This window comes from Schistocerca nitens, chromosome 2, assembly GCF_023898315.1.
Source record: "Schistocerca nitens isolate TAMUIC-IGC-003100 chromosome 2, iqSchNite1.1, whole genome shotgun sequence".
Taxonomy (NCBI): Eukaryota; Metazoa; Arthropoda; class Insecta; order Orthoptera; family Acrididae; genus Schistocerca; species Schistocerca nitens.
Genome location: NC_064615.1, coordinates 259,961,943 through 259,987,258, shown reverse-complemented (window position 1 = coordinate 259,987,258; position 25,316 = coordinate 259,961,943). Strand labels below are relative to the sequence as shown.

Here is a 25,316-nt window from a genome sequence, read left to right as displayed (position 1 = left end):
ATAGACTGGCACAGATTTCAACATACCAAGAAGGCACACATGTAAAAATTTGAAACATTGAATCACTTCATTGCATGTGCACACATCATATCATTGATACCACACTGCTCACAAATGACAAAAGGTTCTGGATACATGGCTTGGTCTGACACACAGTATTAAATTAGTTTGTAAATATTAATCCTACAGTAATCTCGTACCATCAGTTTCATGTGAATATCGAGTTGTTTCTTTTTTCAGCATGTTGTCTAACTCATCTAGATTTACAAATTAATAATTTTTAGTGAACGTCAAAGCTGCCCACACTTATTGCCTGTATAAATATTGGCTGTTAATTCTATGGCAGCTCAAAATTTCACTCTAAATCAGGGACTTTTCATAGCCGTGAGCTTCTTTTTAAATAGTTATTGTGCTTAGAATTGTCACCCTGCTCCTGAGTGCCAAATCGTCATAAATTCCATAAATATTAATTAAGCATTAGCCCCAATTTCTATCCCAAGGAAAAAATGCGAAATGTTCTTAACTACTGAACTTCAGATCAACCCATCAGTGTTTACAGATTACTGAACATTTCTTAGTATCTTTCTCTTAAGGGGTAGCTGATGCTAGAGATCACAGGAGGAGGAAAGGCATGCTGCTATGCACATTGAATTAATGAATTATAGCTGTATGAAGAACATTTATTTAACAGGTGGAGCATACTCCTGAAATGCCATTTACATGGAACACATAAATGGTCCTAATACTATGATACCATACAAGCAAGTTGTAATAATGTACAATCATTATTATTGATCCAGGGTAAGGTTCACTAAAGAATGCAATGTGCACATGCAATTCCTCATATGCAACCTCAGAGATTCAAAGAATTACCAAAAATAATATTCACCATTTCCAAATCAAAGTTGAGTGACCAAAACTGGCCTGTGCCTTGCAGCAGAAAGGAAATTCGAACATTATCAGGAACACAATGCATGAAGTGAATCACATCTGGGTGAAGAACATGTTCTGACACATCTGATTTTATTGAAATAGTAGCTATGTTAATACTTGAGAGAAACCCGTAACACTCCTCACAAATGACTTTAAAGTTACAGAAAGTTCCTAACTCGAAAAGCCTGAGCTGGTTCTCATCAAAAACTGTCATCCAAGAACTCACAGAAGCAGCACATCATACTTTCAGCCAGCACAGTGATTCTGCTGCAGCTTGTCTCATCAGTGCTCTGGTAACTTCTGTCTGAAGTCCAGTCTGCCTTGCCTCCAAGCACCAAGAGTGAAAAACTTGGAAGGGGTAAACTGACCAATCCACAACTTGAATCCTTCACTGGCACCAGGCATCTGCTGCAATAAAGTACCAGGAGAGATGTAGCCTGTTCATGCATTCTTAAAATTTTCCGTCTGTTTAGTGTCTAAAACTTGTATGAAAGCATCCCTGTTGTGCAGTTCAGGAGAGTCAATTGTAAGAGCTTGCGGTACTGAAATGCACACCAGTATTGCTCTCACACCTGCCAGACTGATGCCTAGAGCCAGTTTTGACATTTCAACTGCCATTTCCAGGCTTCTGTTGCAAAGTTAAACCAAGAACTTCCACCTGAGTTCACTCTGTTTGATGTATTTGTAAGTAGAGCCATAGTCACTGAGTCCAGTGATCATCCATGTTTAAGATAGGTGGTTACAGGTACTGGTTATCAACTGTAAAAAAGTGAACATTAAAGACACGTAATTTTGGTTCCAAGGATGGTCTTCCCCCCAGGCATGTAAAAATATGCGAAAATGCAGGCAGAGAAAAGATACTCTTCCGATTTGATGACCTGATCAAACTACAAAATTATATGAACTGTGGACTGATAGTTGCTTTTCAAACATGTAAGTGTAATAAACATAATGAAATTATTCAGATGGTCCAATTATTTAAGCACAATGGCAGACATTGAAACTGTACAGACATTGACACACTTACGACAAAAATAAAAGGCCATAATGTGAAAGTAAACATTAAAAGTGATTGTCAGCTGTTAACAGTGGAAAACATCTCTATGAAAATGAAAAAATACAACATTTGTTACATGTCAGTGTATAAAATTAGGGAGAACTTTCTCACTGCCATGTGATTGTTTGACAGGGGAAGCTGGCAACGGCTTGCCTAAAATTGAAAAATACTGTATTAGGAGTGGCCTGTACAAAATAGAACCAGTTACTAAGCGCACAAATGTGAATTTATTGAGTTTCTGAGGTGCCATAATGAGTCCTGGGTTACATTGTCTGTTAAGCGAGTAAACATATAGCTTAGGGGGGGGGGGGGGGGCTAATTCATACTGGTGATACTCTAATAGTCACTATAGGAAGTTCTTCCTATGGCCTAGAGGGGTAAGGACAGGTTAGAAATTCTATTAGCAGAAAACTTAAGGGGTTCACCAGCACACAAAGACAAACTGTTTTGGTTATTGGGGTCAGGTTGGACACTGTCTAAGGGTCGAATTCAAAATTCAGACAAACATTAGAGAAGGTAAAAGATAAAGTAAATGAGTTTATAGAAGTGCTCCCTATTAGGTGACAGGGAGTGTCCCAATAGCAGGGTAAAAGAGGTTAATAACACATATATTTTATTCGCAAAGCATGATACAGTAGCATGTCCACAACATATCATAACTCAAAATGCACTGATGTCTCTGACTCACCCACAGATGTTCCTCTTCTCACTCGCCAGCAATGCTTGTCCCAGTAGATATCTCCATGGGCCCCCCTCTCCCGCTCCCCTCCCTTTGTAGTTTGGAGCATTGAAGGGAAGATGTGAACTGTCAATTGTTTGGCTGTACTGGCATGTACAGATGTGTGTGACCATCTGTGTCATGGCTGGCTGCACTGCTGGGCACAGCTGGACCGCTCCTTGAAGTTGTGTTGTGTGCGGTGCTGGTGCTGTAGAGCTGGTAGGGGAGCAGTGGGTGGGTAGTCACCTCTGTTGCAGGATCTGCCCCCAGCCTGGGTATAGGTTGTAGGCAGTGATCACAGTAGGACCCTTGGACAGGTGTTAGTGAGGACGTCATCTGTTGAAAGGCAGGATGGTATGGAGGCATAGTCGATGTCACTGGGTAGGGTATATGCATGGTCGAGACATCGGATGCATGCAGCGCCACCTGTCATTGTGTCTTCATTGTAGGCTGTAGGGCACAGATCATTATCGGCCAATTTGATGGTGGTGTTGTCAGGGTTTAAGTCATTGAAATAGTGCCTGATGATGAGAGGGAGGACTGTGTTAGGATTGGCTGTCTGTGCACTGGGCAGTGGGCAGTCATCGTCATCGTTTATGTTGGCATGGAGAACCCAATCTGGTTTCAAGGGGTTAACTGAAATAGTCATTGGTTTGTCATTAATTAGAATGTCAAATGCATGTGTGCCTCTCTTGAGAACTCTGAAGGGTGCTGTGTATGGTGGTTGTAGTGCTGGTTGGACCATGTCATCCTGTAGCATGACTGGTGCTGGTTGTACTGTGTTGTCCTGTAGCATGATGTGTTCATTTTTGGAGAGGGCTTTGTACATGAAAACCTTGGATACCAAGTGCAGAGTGGGAGGTAGTAGGCAAATATGTCTGATTTGACCTTTCACTCATTGAACTAGTGCTGGGAGGTCAGTATGCTCAGGATCTTGTGTGGACAGCACGAAATTGGCAGGAAGCACCAGTGATTCCTCGTATACTAATTCGATGTGGGATGCTTGTAGATCATTCTTGAAGGCAGTTCAGACACCAAGTAGTACCCGTGACACAGCTTCAGTCCACAATCTAGCTTGTAACATAAGGGTGGCTTTGAGAGTCCTGAGACAGCATTCGACTAATGCGTTACTCTGGGGGGTGATAAGCTGTAGTGTGGTTATGGTTGATTCCACAGATGTTACACAGAGCACTGAAGAGTGCTGACTTGAACTGATGGCCTTAATCAGTAATTATCATGTTTGGTGTGTCAAAATGAACTATCCTTGACCGAGCGAGGTGGCGCAGTGGTTAGACACTGGCCTCACATTCGGGGGGACGACTGTTCAATGCCGCGTCCGGCCATCCTGATTTAGGTTTTCCATGATTTCCCTAAATCGCTCCAGGCAAATGCCGGGATGATTCCTTTGAAAGGGCACGGCCGACTTCCTTCCCCATCCTTCCCTAATCCGATGAGACTGATGACTTCGCTGTCTGGTCTCCTTCCCCAAAACAACCCAACCCAACTATCCCTGTTTTTGCGAAAAAGCGGGCAATGGACTCTGCCATGACATCCTTGAAGAGTGCTGCTTCTGCCCACCAGGAAGTTCTGTCTATCAGTGACAGTAAGTACCTGAATCCCTCTGACTCTGGTAGAGGGCCGAAGAGATTGATGTGTATATGTACATCCCTATCCTAGGGATTGAAATGCCAATTTGTAGGTCAGTATTGTGACTGCACATCAACTCCACAATGCTAGTGTTGTTGTATTGGTTGATGGCTAGTTTCTCATTATCAAACTGGAGGGAGAGGACATTGACTCATGATAAGTAGTCGGCAATGAGGTTGTCAGCTCTATGCAGGTGTAGTATATCTGTAGTGTACTGGGCAATAAGGACCAGGTGTTGTTAGCATCAAGGGTTGACATCCTTTGATGGATGCCTTATGGCAGCTACTCATGGTTTATTGTCTATAAACACAATAACATGATGTCCTTCGATCTCTTCACAGAAGTACCTCACTGCCTCATAAATTGCAGTCAGTTGCCGATCATTTGGCTTGAGTGGATTTAAGTTTCTGTGATCCACTAGCTGTTGCAGAACAGTTGGCACACCCTATTCTAGATGCACTGCTCGCAGTTACCGTGGATATGAGGACTCTACGAATGGTGAAATTCGCAAAGTCCTCACATCCATGGTAACTGCAAGCTGTGCATCTAGAATAGGGTGTGCCAAACTGATTGCATGTGCAAGGTCATTCTTAGCAAGTTCAAAGCATTCTTCATCTCAACAGTCCACTTAGTCTTCCTTTTTTCTTTGCTTGTTAGATCCTGCTAGCAGCTCAGAGGCTTGCTGTGGGTACCACTGTTAAAAATTCAAAATTACTAAGAATTTATGGAGCACATTATAGTTCTGGGGGAGGGGAAATCATCTGACAGTGTCAGCTCAGTCTGGCTTTGGTCTGATCATGCAGCACTGTGTGCCCAAGGAAGGTAACTTCTTTTTTCTGTAAATCAGATTTTTCCTCACTGATCACCACCCCTCTGTCATTTAGGGCAGTGAAAACTTGTTTGAGGTGTCGGTTGTTGTCTTTAGTTGTAGCCAAAAACATGAGGGTGTCATTCAAACAGATGTAGCAGAAATTAAACTGAAAAAATCTTTCATCACCGAAGCATTGCCATATCTGAGCTAAATTCTTCAACAGATATTCAAAAAGACTGAATGGTGCCATAAGTGCAGTTTTCATATCATCATCTTGTGCATGACAATTGTTAGGTAAACCTTCATAAAGTCACTCGTACTGAATATGGATGCCGTGACTAGCACGTGTGTGAAATACTGTACATTGGCTATCGGCTAGCTGTCATGCACCATACGGGAGTTAAAAACTCTGTACTCAGTGCAGAGTCTCAAAGTCTCAACTTCTTTGGTACTAATTTTACCGGTGACACTTTTGGGCTGCTAAATTGGCAAACAATGCCTGCCTGCAACAGTTCATCAATAATCTCCGTAGTGATGCGTAAGTTAGCTGGGGTCAGTTGGAGCGCGCGCGCGCGCCCACACACACACACACACACACACACACACACACACACACAGAGAGAGAGAGAGAGAGAGAGAGAGAGAGAGAGAGACTTCTGAGACTGTAACATGACAAGAATGTTTCCCTTGTGCTGAGGGGGCTTGGAATGTTGTAAAGGTGACAGGTAAGAGGATGGCACAGAATGTGTAGAGATAGAGATGAGAGGGGAAGTAATATATGAGAATAGTAGTTCTGGGAGGGCCCTGAGAATTGAACAAAGGGCAAAGCAAGTTTTCATACATGAGGATAGAGCTGACAGCTGCTAAATTAGTGACAAAAGGATGAGGAGGGTGGGGGAGGGAGGTGGGAGTGGGGGAAGAGCAGGAGCAGCAAACAATGGTTCAAATGAAAGACTGTGAACAAAGTAATAAATGGTTATGAAAACATGGGTACAACATTTAAAAGTGGCTATTGTTGATTGACTGAGACCTAAGATAGCATGAAAAAATTGGAAGATAATAGGTACAAAGAAGGAAGAGGGATGGATGAACAGGGGAAGAGGCATGGAAAGTTGTACAGTGAGTAATATAAAATGTACTGTAAATCAGACATCACCATTTACATGCAGAAATATGATGCAGTAAGGCATGGGTCTCTTATAAGGGAGGTAGTGAGGGGGTGGGGGCAGTGTGCCAGCTAACCTTGCTTAGGTTTACTGCACTCCTCCTAAATTATAGGAGACAGATAAATGGCAGCATGCTTCCCTTGGAAAATGGCATAGCTGATTTCCTGCCACATTGTTGTTTGATGCAAGCTTGTACTTGACATCCAAAGATCTTACCATTGATGTGACATTAAACCATTATTTTCTGTTTTTCTTTTCTTTCCAACAATTAAAGTTTACAGTAATTGATGCTGGATGTGGGGATTCTGTCATATGAGTTGTGAAGTTCTTTTTAATGTGGTTCCCATAATTCTTATACTACTCTCTATTAAAGCATGACTGAAATAGCCCTTCGTTGCATCTTATCATAGAGGGGTGACTTGTAGGATCATGTCCACATAAAGTACTGCACAATGACAGCAGCAGAGGTGGCAAATAACATTAGTGTTTTCACAAATGACTGTACCTGTAATGGAGATTAGATGATGGTAGTAAGAGGTAGGTAGCTGGGTAAAACAAGTAGGTCACACAGCTGGACTATTCACAGTGGTGTGATATGGCAGGCTTGGGTTTGCAGAAAGTAGTAGTATTGTGATTGATTAGGAAATTACACGCTATGGATGGTGATAGAGATTTAGGAATTTTTTTGTAAATATGATTCTCTTGCCAGAGAGAAGAAATTATTGTTGGAGGATAGTGTACCTCAAAACAAAAGAATGAGATGGCTAGCATTACTAACTGATTATTTGTAGTTGTGTATAAGTGTTTGACTGTTTTTCATCCTCAAGCTGTATCTTTATGGGTTGGTGAATGTAATTAAAATTGATCAGTTCAGTGGCAGTGGACACTTGGCTTAATATAGATGCGTTCTTGCTCTCTGCCACAAAGTAAAAATGAGTCTGTGCAGTGTTATGAAAAGTGCCACGCAGAAGTTTTTTGAGCAGTGGATGGAGTGAATGCTTACTTGAGTGGACTCAAATGAATCATATTTTGATGGCCACAACTACTGACTTAAGGTTTCTAGAAAGTATACTAATTTTCAATATCAGTCTTACAAGGGAAACTCCTCATCGCATGCCACTCATAGTTAGTGGTAAAATGGTCCAGTGGATAGCCTGTCAAAACCTGAACACAGATCAAACAATGGAAAAACTAAGTAGGAATGTCAAAAATGTAGGAAAAGATAGATTGCTACTTACCATAAAGAAGACACGTGATGTTGCAGACAGGTATGATTAAAAAACACTCACATGTAGATACCCTCACATGTAGATTTCGGCCACAGCCTTCACCAGTAAAAAAAGACACAAATACAAAACACACACACACACACACACACACAAAAGCAAGCAAGCACACCTCATGCACGCACAAGCACCAGCTCCAGCATCTCGGGCCAGAATGCAACATCACGTGGGATACAAGCAGAAATCTGGAGGGGGGTGGGGAAGGGGAAGGGATAGTAGTGTATGGGTGGGGAGAGAGATGAATGTTTCCTGGTGGAGTGTGCAGGGCCTAGACTCCAACAGGTGCAGTGTCAGAAGATTGTGGAGTAGGGAAGTGGGGGAAAAAAAGGAATGAAAAATGAGAGTAGTGGGGAAAAACGGATGGATGCACTGGCAGAGGGCTGCAAATAACATTTTCGTAACGCTGTTGTTAACCTTTCCACCAAAACTCCAGCTCCACAGAAGTTTCAGTCCTATCCAAAGGCCTCACCTTTTCCCTACACCCAAATTTAACCATGCTGGACTTGTCAAAGACCTACTTTCCTTCTCCTGAGCCCTGCAATTGAAGCACTTCTTTGTTGCCAATCCCTTCGACCATAAACATCCTAAGTCCAACATTGAACCCTGCCTCTTCCAGTTTGTACCACTATCCAACCATGATCCTCCCTGCCTCCCACCTAGCCACCCACTGATCATCTTCAGGAATACTTTACTTCCAGCTTAGCCTTACCATCCTTCCCCAGATCTCTTCCAGAACACCAATCTTTCAGTAGGAGAAAGAACAGCTGTACACAACTTCAAAACAAATCCTGACCTAATCATCCTACCTGCAGACAAAGGTTTCACCACTGTTGTGATGAATCGCTATGACTGTCTGGCAGAAGGCCTCCATCAATTGTCTGACTCCTCCACCTATAAATTATGCCAACAAAAACTCCAGTCCCTGCTTAAGGCCTTAGGCTGTTCCCAGAACATCTCCCCTGAATCCACTTCCCTCCTCATTCCTATGATATGCTGCACACCCGCCTTCTACCTGCTCCCCAGAATCCACAAACCCAACATCCTGGATACCCCATTGCGGCTGGTTATTGTGCCTCCCCCCCCCCCCCAAAAAAAAAAAAAAAAGAAAAGAAGAATTTTGGCACTCATTGACCAACACCTCCAACCAATTGCCCATAATCTAGCCTCTCACATCAAAGACACCAACCACTTCCACCACCAACTCTGCACCATACCCACCCCTTTACCTCCTGGATCCCTACTTGTCATTGTTGATGCCACCTCCCTATAGACCAACATCCCTCATTTGCATGATCTTACTGCTATTGAACACTACCTTTCCCAACGTCCTTCAGACTCCAAACCCATTACTTCATTCCCCATACACCTTACTAGCTTTATCCTAACCCACAAGTTCTCATTTTAAAGGAAGGTATACAAACAAATCCGTGGCACAGCCATCGGCACTTGCATGGTACCCACCTATGGCAGCCTTTCTTATGGGCCATCTAGAAGAGACCTTTCTAGCCTCCAAAAACACCAAACCCCTAGTCTGGTTCAGGTTCATTGATGATATCTTCATGATCTGGACCCAGGGCCAAGACACCCTATCTTTGTTCCTTCACAACCTCAACACTTTCTCTCCCATCTGCTTCATGTGATCCTTCTCAACCCAGCCTGCCACCTTCCTAGATGTTGACCTTTTCCTCTCTGATGGTTCCATCTGCACCTCTGTCCACATTAAAACCACAAACCACCAACAGTACCTGCATTGTGATAGCTGTCATCCCTTTCACACCAAAAAATCCCTCCCATATAACCTGAGTACCTGTGGACAGCGTATCTGCAGTGACAAAAACTCCCTTGCTCAGTATGCTGAGGGTCTCACCAAGGCCCTCACATTTCCCCTAGACCTAGTCTGCAGATTACCTATCATTGTGCCCTGAAATGAGGGACATCCTACTCGTGATACTTCCCAACCCTCCTAAATTGGTGGTCTGTTGCACGCCCAACCTCCACAACAGTTTAGTCTGTCCCTATGCCACTCCTAATCCCAAACCCTTGCCGTAAGGATCATATCTCTGTCAAAGACCCAGGTGCAAAACCTGCCCAATCCACCCTCCCAGCACTTCCTATTCCAGTCATGTCATAGGTTTATCTGACTCCATCAGAGGCCGGGCCACCTTTGAAAGCAGCCATGTCATTTACCAGCTCTTCTGCAATCATTGCACAGGTTTTTATATTGATATGACTACCAACCGACTGACCACAAGAATGAATGGGCACTACTAGACTGTGGCACAACATGCAGCTGAACCGAACACACTTGATTTCAATGGCTGCTACAATACCCGAGCCATCTGGCTCCTTCCCTCCACCACCAGCTTTTCTGAACTGCGCAGATGGGAGTTATCCTTACAACATATTCTCCGCTCCCGTAATCATCCTATCCTCAACCTACGGTAACAAACTGTCCCCACACCCCCCATCCAACATTTTCCACCCACTATGTCTTTATCATCTCTTCCCCATTCTCGTCTCCCACCTTGTTTATTTGCAGCCCTTGTCTACACATCCACCCATATTTACTCATTTTTTGTTCCTTTTTTCCCCACCTCCCTGCCCCACAACCTCCTGACACTGCACCTTTTGGATTCTAGTCCCTGCACACACTATCAGACAGCGTTCGTCTGTCTCCCCAACTGTGCACTACTATCTCTTCCCCTTCCCCTTCCCCTTCCCCTAACCCTTTCCCCTTCCCTTTCAGATTGCTGCTTGCATCCCATGCGATGTTGCATTCCGGCCTGAGATGCTGGAGTTGGCAGTCGTGTGTGCATGAGGTGTGCTTGCTTGCGTGTTCACTGAGGAAGGTTGTGGCCAAAAGCTACATTTGAGTGTCTTTTAATCGTGCCTGTCTGCAACTGAACACAGATCAAGCATGTAAACAGGAAGAATGTGTACCAAACTGTGAAAAAAGAAGCAAACTAGAAACAGTGAACAGTCCAAGCTCAAGATGAATATGAGTCATATGGTAAGAATATATCACCATCACAAGTAAATGTGATGAAGAGTGAGAGCAGGCAAAATGCCGTGCAGACCTCTCACAGAAATGGAAGCAACAGATAAGCAGGTTTGAGCCACATTACAACAAAGGAATTCAAAGGTCAAAACTTCCAAAATGGAACAAGAGTCATAAGATGTGGTACTTGTGTAGAACAAATGGGAGATACATACACCTAAGGTCCCTTTCTTACACCTTGATTGTGCAAACAGATGTTACACCACAACACAGATAAAAATTTGAATACAGAAACTATACACATCAGTGACTGGTTGGACAGTTCATAATTCTGTGAAAAGATGAAGAAGAAGAAGAAGAAGAAGAAGAGGAAGAAGAAGGAGAGAAATCGTGGGGCATAAGGAAGATTTGAACATATGTCTCTCCCTTTGCAGTCAAACACCATGGCCACATTACCATTATGCCATTGCTATTCAAATTAGCTCAATGTTGCACATTTTGAGATTGGACTGTTCACTGTTTCAATTTTGCTTCTTTTTTCAGATTTCAGTACATCTTCTTCCTGTTTTTGTGCTTGATCTGTGTTCAGTTTTTGATGGCCTATCCAGTAGGCCATCTTACCTCTAAATCTGAGGGAGAAGCAGTGGGGAGTTTCCCTTGCCAGTTCATTAGTGTCAGTTCTTATATATGACATTTTACAGTAGACTGCAAGAACCCTTCTGCCGTAAACCAACCATAGAATGCCACAAAACTGATTTATTTTTATGGAACTTGTTGTAGAGGAAGAACACAATTCAGGCTCACAAAACAATCATGCACTAATATGTCACTGGAAATAGTTTCTTAATAGTGAGAGAGATAATAGTTAAACAGATAGAGTTGATGGCAGTGGTGAATTTTTTCTTTGATTTTTCTTATCTGCTTCCTTCCGTTTGAGGACTTCCTTCCGGTATAAATTAATCTAAGCAGCCCCTCATACTTTAAAGTATCTCTCCTCCTTCCTCCCCCATTTTACTGCTTCCCCTCACTCCAAGCAATTTTATGCCATTTTCTCCTTCACAATAATTCTGCATTTCCCACCACTTTCAACATAAGTCATCACTCATTTCATGTGAACTAAGAGAAGTTTATATTCTAATATGCAATAGCATATTTTGAGTTTCATAAATATTGGACATGACTAGAAAGGATAAATGCAGTGACAAAAGTTGCAATTATTACACTTGCTGATCATTCAATGTATACAATTATTAATGTGTTAATTGGTGAAAATTCACAAAATTCTGGAATGTTTAGATGATTTTTCTGCTTGCTTTCAGTTCACAGAGCACAGCAGTTCAAAATTTTTTTTTGCTTCTACAGGTACTGAAATTCTTTTGACTGTATCTGATTTGCCAGTTTCTGTGGAAAATCACCAGCCTGAAACACTGACAAGCCAGCATCTTCCTGAATCTGAAAGTCAAAATTCCACTAATATAGCAGTTGGTGAGTTTTCATGTAATACAAATTCAGTAAGTGCATATTGAAGGGGCATTATTCCTTCTGTGTGAGACCTATTTGTGAATATGCTTCATTTCTTGTCTGTTAAAAGAAGGTTCATAATTTTTATTAGCCTGTTTCTTCCAAGCCTCAATATAACATTTTATCTGCATATATTTTATGTAAAACAACTGAAATAATATTTGTGACATGTAACTAAATGCTTTAGTGATGCAAAAAAGATTTACTTGCAATTTAGTCTGCTGTATGTTTCCCATGTGTTCCAGAAAATGCCTTCATCTTGGAGGATGGAACTATCATTCAGGGCAATGGCCATGATGTTGGTGAATTAGTCCTCTATGTTTTAGACAATGAAGATGTCTGCATTAATGCTGAGTTACAATCCATGTAATGCTGCTAGTCAAATGTAGTAATGAGTCAAATCTGTGATATATTAGACAATAAGTTCTCAGTGTATTTTGAATTGAGTTTTTATGTTATTGACATGTACAAATTTATACAAAGTACATTAAAATGTTTGGTCAGTTTTAATTGGCTTGTTCATGTATTTGTGTGTGTTGGAGGGGGCGGGCGGTTGCACGTGTGGCGGGGAGGAGGCACGTGCACATATGCACATGCACATGTACATGCACATGAACATGCATGTATGAAGCAGTAAATATATTCACAAAAGCTTTGCATATGTGAAGTTGTAAATATATTCACACATGCATTGTTCTGTTGACAGTCTCAAAACACACGTTTTTGAACTGCTGGTGCAGTAAGAAAGTATAATAATAATAATAATAATAATAATAATAATAATAATAATAATAATATATTCCTTACATCACCATAAGTAAATGAAATAATGCAATATTTTTCTGGTGCACATCTGCATTTCATCATCAGCGTAACGGCCAAGTCCTCCCTACATTCAAAATCTGCTGTGGTATTACATCACAGCTCAGTGAAGAATGTCGCTGAGTAGTAGTACCACTTATACATTAGGGTAAGAAACATATCCGATGTGGTAAGATAGTGTGCTGGTAACAGTCTGAATCTGTATTTGGGAACAGCTAAGTTCATATTCTGAAACAACCATGGTAATTTATATTTTCTGCAATTTCCACAAATCATCATAGTTGAAACCTGGTATGATGCTTTAAAAAAGAACATAAGCTCCCTCTCTTTCAGTCATGCTCCTGTCCTAGTCAGAAGTGAAATAGGGTTCCCTCTCTGCTGCAATTTATAAATTAAATTAAAATGTTGAAGATCATATAGGAAATGAGTAACGAGAGATTGTTCAAATGTAGACCCTGTGACATTCTGATGCCTGCCTTCCACAAGGCAGCCGACATGCATCAGTGGAAGAAATGTTTGTCCATTGATATCTGCTCAATCTCACAACTTTCCATTGGAAACAACAGTTGTGACATCAGCTGCATCCCTCACCCCCAAGAACTGCTTTGTGAGGTGGCAAGAACTAGTTGGTGCACAATTAAAGCTCAACCCACTGTTTCGTCTGGTGTGTAAGCCCTGCAATTGTTTGTTGCTCGAATTATTACTCGGCACAGTCCATGTGTCCTATACAAGAAGATATGTGATGGCTAGGGACCAATTCAATCCACTTAGGACATTTTACCCAGCTAATCTGTGACCTATATGCCTCATCAGCCAATTTCCACTCCACCAGAGTTCTCTCCTTGTGCAAAATCCTGCAGTTATGTGCCCCTCATGATTCCTTGGATGGTATGATCCGCCAAGCAAAATTCAAACTGCAACAAGATGCCAGTCTTCATCTCAAAAAGCTATCCCACCTTCTCCTAAACTACCTGTACAGTGGTGTTTCCCTTCCTGCCCTCTGCAGCTCCCTAAACAGCCACACCATGAACCACCACTCCTCTCCTACAAACAGAGCTTGGCCCACCTCCTTTACATCCCACAGCTTCACTACTGCCTCCCAGACCAAAGAATAACCCTTAATTGCAAGGAACAGTCATAATAGTACAGTGTCCTTAACCTTTCATCTAAAGCACTCTCCCCTGCATTATCTGTATTATCTAAGGGTCTCACTTTCAGCCCTAAACCTGCATTTCATCATGCTGCTTTGGTGAAGGACCTACTTTCCTTCATATGTAATGTCAGTTGGAAACATCACTTTGCAACCCAATCCCAAAACCTTTCCCACAATAAACCTGACATTGAACCCTTCCTTGAACAGTTCTGATCACGATCCCAACTTGATTCATATCCACTACTTCAAAATCATCCCTTACAAACCTTCCAAGAATTCCTCACATCCAGCATTGTTTCACAACCCTTCCTCAGTTCCCTGCAACATGACCCTAATCTGTCCTCTGCAGAACTCCGGACTCTACGTTTCCTAAAAGCTGATGGCTCCATCATTATCCCTTCCGCAGACAAAGGATCTACCACTGTGATAACTGACCAAAAGAGTATGTTAGTTAAGGTCTACGCCAGCTGTCTGACACCTCTCATACGGCATCTACCATCAAGATACCATCCCTGTGATTCAAACTGACCTGCAGTGCCTCTTTAAAACCTCAGGACCCTCACAAGGACTAACACCTCAATCCATAGAACTTTTCACTCCACCCAAACCACAAACCCCTACCAAACGTACATCTGCCCTAGTTGATCAGCATGTGCAATCCATAGTACAAAGACTCCCACCCTATATCAAAGATACAAACCATTTCCTAGATCATGTGAAATCCGTGACTGTCCCACTCCCATCGCATACCTTGCTTGTCACCATTGATGCCCCTTCCTCTATACCAACATCCCCCATGTATATGGTCTGTCTGTTGCTGAATATTTCCTCAGTCAGTGCCCACCTGATTCCAAACCTATGTTCATCTTACATCAACTTACCAACAACTATTTCACCTTCTGGGGGCAGACATGCAAACAAATCAGGGGTACGGCCATGAGAACCAGGATGACTTCTTCCAATGCCTACCTTTTCATGGGTTGCTTGGAGAGGGCTTTCCTGGGATGGTCTTAAGCCCCTGGTATGGTTTAGATACATTGATGACATCTTTACCATATGGACTCATGGTGAGACTGACCTGTTAAAATTCCTGGAATCTCTGAATATCTTCTCCCAATTAAATTTCACATTGTCTTTCCTTCTCATCCCATGCAGTAACTCTCCTATGACCTGCTATTCTGGGTGATTTTCCCGAAATCTACCCCTTTCCCTAGACCTTCCAGTCCTTCTCCTTCTCCTTCAACTCTTCTGCCTGAAGAAGGAGCCACTGGCTCCGAAAGCTTGCCTAATTACAGCCATCTTTTATGTGTGTGTTCGGCCGCCACTTGGTGAGTAGGTTTTTTATCTATCCTATTAAATTATTCTGTCAAAAACTGATTATGTTAGTTATTATATTTCCTCTGTGTTTGTATTATAAGGCTAGCTTTGAAATCCTTTCTTCCATTTTTTCCAGAGTTTCCTTGCAGTTTTCTTTATATTCTTCAATTTTGTCCTTTACTGCAGATACATTCAGTTCTTGTCTAATATTTTCATTAGGACTCTTGTCCAACTTAATGCAAGCTTTGACTGCTCATTAAAATTTCATTTAAGCCATCTGACCATTGCTACAATCTTTTATCTTCATAACCCGTGATTCACTGCCACTTTCAGTAAGTAATGCAACACTTTTTTTCTGATAGCAGGTTGGTTTTATTCAGGATTCCAATACACCATGTTATTCTTCACTCTTTTGGGGACACAACCTTATTTTTCAGCATAATCTTCATACAATGTGATGACCTAATGCCACCTTACTGGGAGGGTCTCTGTGCCTCCATGTTACCACTCTACTGGTCGACATCAAGAGCCAACTTCTTCCTGCATCAATAACCTCTGCATCATCCAAGTACCGCTTCCCAAGTGCATCCTCCATTGGGTCAAACAGATGGAGGGTGCAAGATATCCAGGCTCTAGGGTGGATGAGGGAGAACAACCCAGGGAAGTTTTGTGAGCTCATCTCTCGTGTACAGACTTGTGTGACACCTTATGTTGCCATGGAGAAGAAGTAGTTTGTTTCCATTTTTGTGGTGATGAACATAACGAAGTAATTTCTTCAGTTTCTTGAGAGTGACACAGTACACTTCAGAACTGATTGTTTAACCATGAAGCAGGACGTCAAACAGAATAACCCCTTCAGAGTCCCAGAAGACTGTTGCCATGACTTTTCTCATCTGAGGGTGGGACTTCAAACTCTTCTTCGGAGGAGAGGTGGTGTGGCGCCACTCCACGGTTCGCCATTTTGTCTACAATTTGAAGAGATTAACCAATGCTTCAACAAAAAATTGTCACAACCAGCCTCATAATGTGCAAGCAATTCCTCACAGATGGTCCTTTGTTGCTCTTTGTGGCCTTCTGTTAGGCAGTGGGCATGCACCTTTGAGTACCACAACTGATGTATGAGTGTGTCAGCACTACCAACGGACAGACAGACAGACAGACAGACAGACAGAAGAGGAGGGATACCACAGTAGTCATGCTGTATATGTTGCACAGCAGCTAAACTACATATAGCTGCTGTGTTACAATATTATGAAAAGGATAGCTGCCACTTACCATATAGGGGAGATGTTGAGTCACTGCAGATAGGCACAACAAAAGACTGTCAGAAAGTGAGCTTTTAGCCAACAAGGCCTTGATTGAAAGTAGACAAAACACACACACACACACACACACACACACACACAGAGAGTCTCTGGCTACTGAGAGAGTCTGACCTCAGCAGCCAGAGACTGTGGTCACTTGAGTGAGTGAGTGAGTGAGTGAGTGGGTGACTGTGTGTGTGTTTTCTATTTTTGATGAGGGCCTTGTTGGCCAAAAGCTCACTTTCTGACTGTCTGTTTGTTGTGCCTATCTGCAACTCAGCATCTCCACTATCTGGAGAGTAGCACTATCTATTCCACAATACTGTTATGTTCCGTCCTGGATTCCCCCTTACTTGATTTTGTAGCTGCCGTGTTGAGTGGCTAAGGCTCCCATTGTCTTGCTGAATGGAATTGTTTGACTTGGTGTATGACATTCCAACATGCTGTATGATAATGATGTCATTAGACCTTTTACTTGATGCCTCAATGATAGTCACATATAGTATGCACAGGCATGAGTTCTGAGAGCATTTGACACTACTAGAAAGTTGTGTAAGGTTTTTAAAAACCTTTACAAAGTACTTAATGTACTGAATTTATGTAATAACAACTTGAGGTCAAAAGGTTGTGCATGTAAGAGTAATGAAGTGTTAACTAAAATATCTCTGTTAATGTTACGAGTAACTTACTGATGTGCTGACATACCTTAGAAGGACTTTACTGTGATCAATCACAAAACAAAACATCTAATTCACATAGAAAATGCCAGTGCCTCTCACTGTGTTTTAGGTGAATGTCGGTATACTGTAAAGTGAAGTGAAGAGTCAAGCAAAGGAAAATCCCGGATGGAATGTAACAAGTGATGTGAGATCAAGAATGTGACACCAGTTGAGCAAATCGTAACCTTTCATTTGGTACAGACATGCATATCCCTCTTTTAGAGCTAAAGGGTTTTCCAAGGACATTCAGTCAGGTTCCATTGTGAGTACCCTGAAATAGGTACAGATGCTATCATTGTGAACTATCTTTCTTAACAAAGCACATTAGCAGGAATAACATTCACAAGCACACGTTAATCATGAAATTCAGAAACTTTCATCCCATTATAGTGTGTCTGCTGACTTCATATTATAGGACACAAATAGTAGCATGAATGCAAGGACACTGCCAGTGGCTGGCTTTAGTGTAAATAAATCAGCTACACTGATGTGTGTGTGCACACATTCAGACATACTGATGATAGGACATGACTGTACCAATCAGCAGAATGCAGCTCACATTGCTAGTGGTTTGTTTTATAAGCAATAATTATGAGGCATTTAGTTAGTTCTCTGATAAATGTACCATTACCTCCTCTTCCGGGCAAACAGCACAGGGATCTGACTATGTAAACTTCCCTGGCATATTAACTGATAATATTCTTGTTGAGTCTGTAGCTGTATCGTACAATCATCATGACTCAGTATTTCAGTAGTCCATCTGCATGCCATCTCCAGTTCAGAACACTGCTTGTTAAATGTGTTTGAATGAGATTTAGCAAACAGCATTTTCCCTTGAAGATGGCACATAGGTGGACTGTTGATATATTGTGCCAAGTTGATTGTATGATCCAGCAACAGACCAGACAAGAATATTATCAATACAGGGATTTACTGGCACATGTTGAATGATTCATCAATTTCTTAGACATGAAAGGCCAGAGCTTCATACAACTTGCTCACAGTGCATAGTTTTTTTTTTTTTTTTTTTTTTAAGTGATCTTGACATTAAAGACTGTAGAGGGTTAAGGTACTGTAATGCCAGTAACATCAATATGAAATGTATTGGATTTCAACTCATTATCTAAGAAAAGTATCATAGTGCTTAATAAGTAACCTGCTTTAAACATTCTTTGAAATTGGCAGGCAAATGCTTCAGTCCAATGTTACAAATGGGCTGTTTTTTGCTTCCACCAATCAATGAGAACTTCAGCTAAGCAAACTGTCAAATTGTGGATATTGTACTACATTTCTCTCCCTGAAAACACAGTGAATGGAACAATGGAACAGAAGTGTCTTTAGCTATCAACAAGATATAATCTGCAATAAGGAATGTTTTGGAAAATTGGCAGATATTTCAGTGGATTCTGGTTTAGCCAGCCGCGACACAAGCAGCAACAGACAAGTAACTGATTATGTGACTTTTACGAGTTCCTAACCAGGAGCGAATTTTATATAATCATCTGTGTGCTCAAATAGTTTAGGTCCTTGTGTTTCTGTGTGTTTATTTAACATCTTATGGCCACAGTTCTCCCGTTTTTGTTTGCGTCAGAAAGTAAACCGATTTTCTGACACATTACAGGTTCCTAATGAGGGCGAATTATTTAGTTTCGCCTAAATGCTTCGGTAGTTAGGTTTTTGAATCTCTGCGTGTTAATGTATTTTATTGGACACAGTTCCTCCTTTTTCGTCAGGGTCTACAGTAGAGTTGTGCAGCATGTGCCCATAGTCTGTTTATCTGTGCATAGTTTAGTTTTCCATGGTCACTCTCTCCACTCCTTCCAAATTAATGATATAAGTGTAGATCAGATGTGGCTTGAGTTCAGAAAAATAGTATCGGCAGCAATTGATTTATACCAAATAAATAACCAACGAAGGAGCTGTTCCTCCTTGGTACACAAAACGGGTCAGAACATTGCTGCAGAAACAACGAAACAAACATGCCAAATTTAAACAAATGCAAAATCCCCAAGATTAACTATCTTTTACAGAAGCCCGAAATTTAGCGCGTACTTCCATGCGAGATGCTTATAACAGTTTCCACAATGAAACTTCGTCTCGAAATCTGGCAGAAAACCCAAAGAGATTCTGGTCGTATGTGAAGTATGTTAGCGGGAAGAACATGGGGAAGAAACAATCAACGCCTTCTCTGAGCGATAGCAATGGAGATACTATCGAAGACAGTGCTGCCAAATCAGAGTTACTAAACACAGTCTTCCGAAATGCCTTCACAAAAGGAGACGAAGTAAATATTCCAGAATTCGAATCAAGAACAGCTGCCAACATGAGTAACATAGAAGTAAATATCCTCGGAGTAGTGAAGCGACTTAATCACTTAATAAAAGCAAGTCTTCTGGTCCAGACTGTATACCAATTAGGTTCCTTTCAGACTATGCTGATGCATTAGCTCCATACTTGACAATCATATACAACCGTTCGCTCGACGAAAGATCCGTACCCAAAGACTGGAAAGTTGCACAGGTCACACCAATATTCAAGAAATGTAGTAGGAGTAATCCACTTAATTACAGGCCCATATCATTAACGTCGATATGCAGCAGGATTATGGAACGTATATTGTGTTCGAACATTATGAATTACATAGAAGAAAACGGTTTATTGACAGTCAACATCGTTCTTGTGAAACACAACTAGCTCTTTATTCGCATTAAGTCTTTTGGCTTATTGTGAAATTGCATGCTTATGGAATATTGTCTCAGTTATGTGACTGTATTTGTGACTTCTTGTCAGAGAGGTCACAGTTCGTAGTAATTGACGGAAAGTCATCGAGTAAAACAAGTGATTCCTGGCGTTCTCCAAGGTAGTGTTATAGACCCTTTGCTGTTCCTTATCTATAAGAACGTTTTGGAAGACAATCTGAGCAGCTGTCTGAGGTTGTTTGCAGATGATGCTGTCGTTTATTGACTAATAAAGTCATCAGAAAAGCAAAACAAACTGCAAAACGATTTAGAAACGATATCTGAATGTGCGAAAATTGGCAGTTGACCCTAAATAACGAAAAGTGCAAAGTCATCCACATGAGTGCTTAAACTTCGGTTACACGATAAATCAGTCAGATATAAAGGCCGTAAATTCAACTAAATTCCTAGAAATTACAATTACGAACAACTTAAATTGGAAGGAACACACAGAAAATGTTGTGGAGAAGGCTAACCAAAGACTGTGTTTTATTGGCAGGACACTTAGAAAATGTAACAGATCTATTAAGGAGACTGCCTACACTACACTTGTCTGCCCTCATTTAGAATACTGCTGCGTGGTGTGGAATCCTTAACAGATATGTCTGACAGAGTACATTGAAAACGTTCAAAGGGCAGCACGTTTTGTATTATCGCGAAATATGGGAGAGAGTGTCACTGAAATGATACAGGATTTGCCTGGACATCATTAAAAGAAAGGCGTTTATTGTTGCGTCGGAATCTTCTCACGAAATTCCAATCACCAACTTTCTCCTCCGAATGCAAAAATATTTTGTTTGACACTGACCTACATAGGGAGAAACGATCACCATGATAAAATAAGGGAAATCAGAGCTGATAAAATAAGGGAACTCAGAGCTCATACGCTAAGATATGGGTGTTCGTTTTTGCCGCGCGCTATACGAGATTGGAATAATAGAGAATTGTGAAGGTGGTTTGATGAACCATCTGCCAGGCACTTAAATGTGATCTGCAGAGTATCCATGTGGATGTAGATCAGATTTCTTGTCCAAGTAGATATTTATTCTTGGTGTGAGAATTAAGTAATTAAAAATTGACAATGGCAGATAGTTTTAATGTGTTGGAAAATGACCTGGCATAGTAGTGCTATGTATCATTCCTGAGGGACTGCAAAAACAAGATTAAACTAGCTACAGAATACACAGAGGCAGTCATTCTTTCTGTTCCTCTTACTGTAATGGTAGCTTTCACTTAAAGCAAATAACAAGGCCTTGTGATTGCTGTATGTATACTATAATCTCTCCAGTGTCTCATATCACTTTGTGGTATACGTACTAGACTTAGATTTAAGTATAGGTCAACAATTTTATTAGGAGGTTTGGATGGAATTATGCAGAACATGTCACCTGACACACAAAAGACATAACATTTACTCTTTATAACTTCATAAACAGTGAATTCAAAAAATGAATAAGAATGAATGGTGCTCTCAGTGTCACTTGAACTAGGTTGTAAATAGGAGAGGGCATTATGTTGCTTGGCATGTGTGAAGAATGCTCCTGCTACAACAGCAGCTACCGAACATGTCCTTTGTCCAGATCAATGTATTGGTGGGGCATCAAGTGAACAAACATGATACCTGCACTTGGTTGCTAGCCTCTGGTGTCCCTTTAGTCAGCCATAGTGCCATTAGTGTCAGTGTCGTCGTAACTACCATCTGCTTCACGTCTGCTGTGCAGCGAGCTACGTTAATTTAAGTATTAACTGTATTTTTCTTACTTGTCACTTCTTCTTCCGTGTGTTTTTGCTTCTAGGAAGCTTTAATTGTCGAGTGCAACTAATAGTGTTCCATAGATTTCGTGTTTGTTTTGCCAGTTTGCCAGTAGTGATAGTGTTTGTTTCGAATACAGTCCAGAGACAAGTAGTGCTATTTTCATTGTTTTCTACAAGAAATGTCTAGAAACCACAGTTTAGTCAACTATCAGCCGCCTTTAGTGAATTAGCAGTCTAGTTAAAAGTTGATTAACTCTCAACAGTAAATTGATTTCTTAGGATGGATAGGATGTGTGACTGCTGTGTACGGACGCAAGAGGCGCTGGCCACTGTTCGTGAACAGCTGAACGTGTTGATGGCCGCGGTCAGCCGTCTTCAGGCTGCTGCCTCGGAGTGTAGCGGCAGTGGGGAGTCTGGTGCGTCGCATGGTACACCCCAAGTGCTTCACCCACTGTCCCTGCTGTCAAGACATTTTCGCGGGTACCGGGCACGGTTGGGCCACCCTCTTCCCAAGGGGAGTGGCGGGTTCAGCGGCGTTCGCGGCGCACGAGGCGGAGGGTCAATGTGGAGGCTGGCCATGTGGCATTGCCCGCTCTGCCTGTGAGTAGACGTGTGGCCGCTCCTTCAGCAAGGTCCGGGCAGGCACACGGTGGGGGGGTTATTAGTTATTGGGAGCTCCAACGTTAGGTGGGTGATGGAGCCCCTTAGGTCGGGGAAGAAGGCCAGTGTTCACTTGCCGGGGGGGGGGGGGGGGGTGTCTCATCCGAGATGTGGAGGAGGCTCTGCCAGCGGCGATAGAGAGCACTGGGTGCACCCGACTGCAAATTGTTGCTCATGTCGGCACCAATGACTCCTGCCTTCTGGGTTCAGAGGTCATCCTCAGTTCATACAGGCAGTTGGCGGAGTTGGTGAAGGCGGAAAGCCTCTCTCGCAGGGTGGAATCTGAGCTAACTATTTGTAGTATCGGTCCCAGAACTGATCGCGGTCCTCTGGTTTGGAGCCGAGTGGAAGGCTTAAACCAGAGGCTCAGACGATTCTACGGAGATCTGGGGTGCAAATTTCTCGACCTTCGCTATCGGGTGGAGAAATGTGGGGTCCCCATGAATAGGTCAGGCGTGCACTACACACAGGAAGCGGCTACAAGGGTAGCGGAGTATGTGTGGAGTGCACATGTGGGTTTTTTTGGTTAGAGATTTCCCTCCTTAGGCCCGACAAGACGCCTCCTGAGACGCAGCAAGGTAGGAGTAGGCAAAAAGCAACAGGGAATAACAATATTAATGTGGTAATAGTAAACTGCAGGAGCGTCTATAGAAAGGTCCCAGAACTGGTCACAATGCACACGTAGTACTAGGGACAGAAAGTTGGCTGAAACCAGATGTAAACAGTAGTGAAATTCTAAACTCAGATTGGAATGTATACCGCAGAGACAGGCTGGACGGTGAAGGGGGAGGCGTGTTTATAGCGATAAGAATTGCAATAGTATCGAAGGAAATTGACGGAGATCCGAAATAATTTGGGTGAAGGTCACGGTTAAAGCAGGCTCAGACATTGTAATTGGATGTCTCTATAGGCCCCCTGGCTCAGCAGCTGTTGTGGCTGAGTACCTGAAGGATAATTTGGAAAATATTTCAAGTAGATTTCCCCACCATGTTATAGTTCTGGGTGGAGATTTTAATTTGCCGGATATAGACTGGGAGACTCAAACGTTCATAATGGGTGGCAGGGACAAAGAATCCAGCAAAATTTTTTGAAATGCTTTATCTGAAAACTACTTTGAGCAGTTAAACAGAGAACCGACACGTGGCGATAACATATTACACCTTCTGGTGACAAACAGACCCGAACTATTTGAAACAGTTAACGCAGAACAGGGAATCAGCTATCATAAAGCGGTTACTGCATCAATGATTTCAGCCGTAAACAGAAATGTTAAAACAGATTTTTCTGTTTAGTAGGAGTGACAAAAATCAGATTCAGAGTAACTGACGGCTCAACACAAAAGTTTTGTCTCTAGTACAGATAGTGTTGAGGATCAGTGCACAAAGTTCAAAACCATCGTACAATATGCTTTAGATGAGTATGTGCCAAGCAAGATCGTAAGAGATGGAAAAGAGCCACCGTGCTACAACAACCGAGTTAGAACACTGCTGCGGAAGCAAAGGGAACTTCACAGCAAACATAAACATAGCCAAAACCTTGCAGACAAACAAAAATTACGCGAAGCGAAATGCAGTGTGAGGAGGGCTATGCGAGAGGCATTCAATGAATTCTATGTACTGACTTGGCAGAAAATCCTAAGAAATTTTGGTCTTATGTCAAAGCGGTTGGAGGATCAAAACAAAATGTCCAGACACTCTGTGATCAAAATGGTACTGAAACAGAGGATGACAGACTAAAGGCCGAAATACTAAATGTCTTTATCCAAAGCTGTTTCACAGAGGATGACTGCACTGTAGTTCCTTCTCTAGATTGTCGCACAGATGACAAAATCGTAGAGATCGAAATAGACGACAGAGGGATAGAGAAATAATTAAAATCGCTCAAAACAGGAAAGGCCGCTAGACCTGATGGGATACCAGTTCGATTTTACACAGAGTACGCGAAGGAACTTGCCCCCCTTCTTGCAGCGGTGTACCGTAGGTCTCTAGAAGAACATAGCGTTCCAAAGGATTGGAAAAGGGCACAGGTCATCCCCGTTTTCAAGAAGGGACGTCGAACAGATGTGCAGAACTATAGACCTATATCTCTAACGTCGATCAGTTGTAGAATTTTGGAACACGTATTATGTTCGAGTATAATGACTTTTCTGGAGACTAGAAATCTACTCTGTAGAAATCAGCATGGATTTCGAAAAAGACGATCGTGTGAAACCCAACTCGCGCTATTCGTCAACGAGACTCAGAGGGCCATAGACACGGGTTCCCAGGTAGATGCCATGTTTCTTGACTTCTGCAAGGCGTTCGATACAGTTCCCCACAGTCGTTAAATGAACAAAGTAAGAGCATATGGACTATCAGACCAATTGTGTGTGATTGGATTGAAGAGTTCCTAGATAACAGAATGCAGCATGTCATTCTCACTGGAGAGAAGTCTTCCGAAGCAAGAGTGATTTCAGGTGTGCCGCAGGGGAGTGCCGTAGGACCGTTGCTATTCACAATATACATAAACGACCTTGTGGATGACATCGGAAGTTCACTGAGGCTTTCTGCGGATGATGATGTGGTAAATCGAGAGGTTGTAACAATGGAAAATTGTATTGAAATGCAGGAGGATCTGCAGCGAATTGACGCACGATGCAGGGAATGGCAATTGAATCTCAATGTAGAAAAGTGTAATGTGCTGCGAATGCATAGAAAGAAAGATCCCTTATC

The 25,316-nt window shown here is 42.1% G+C and overlaps 1 protein-coding gene across 2 annotated transcripts in view; it reads left to right on the top strand.

Annotated features, from left to right (window-relative positions):
• LOC126235987 (uncharacterized) overlaps positions 1–12,630 on the top strand; it is a 264,030-nt gene extending 251,400 nt beyond the window's left edge. For both annotated transcript variants that reach the window (XM_049944978.1, XM_049944977.1), the window contains exons 20-21: positions 11,979–12,101; positions 12,383–12,630. In XM_049944978.1, coding sequence (XP_049800935.1) covers positions 11,979–12,101; positions 12,383–12,507 — 248 coding nt within the window. In that variant the 3' untranslated portion in view covers positions 12,508–12,630. The remainder of the gene's footprint in view (positions 1–11,978; positions 12,102–12,382) is intronic.
• Positions 12,631–25,316: the final 12,686 nt, after the last annotated feature.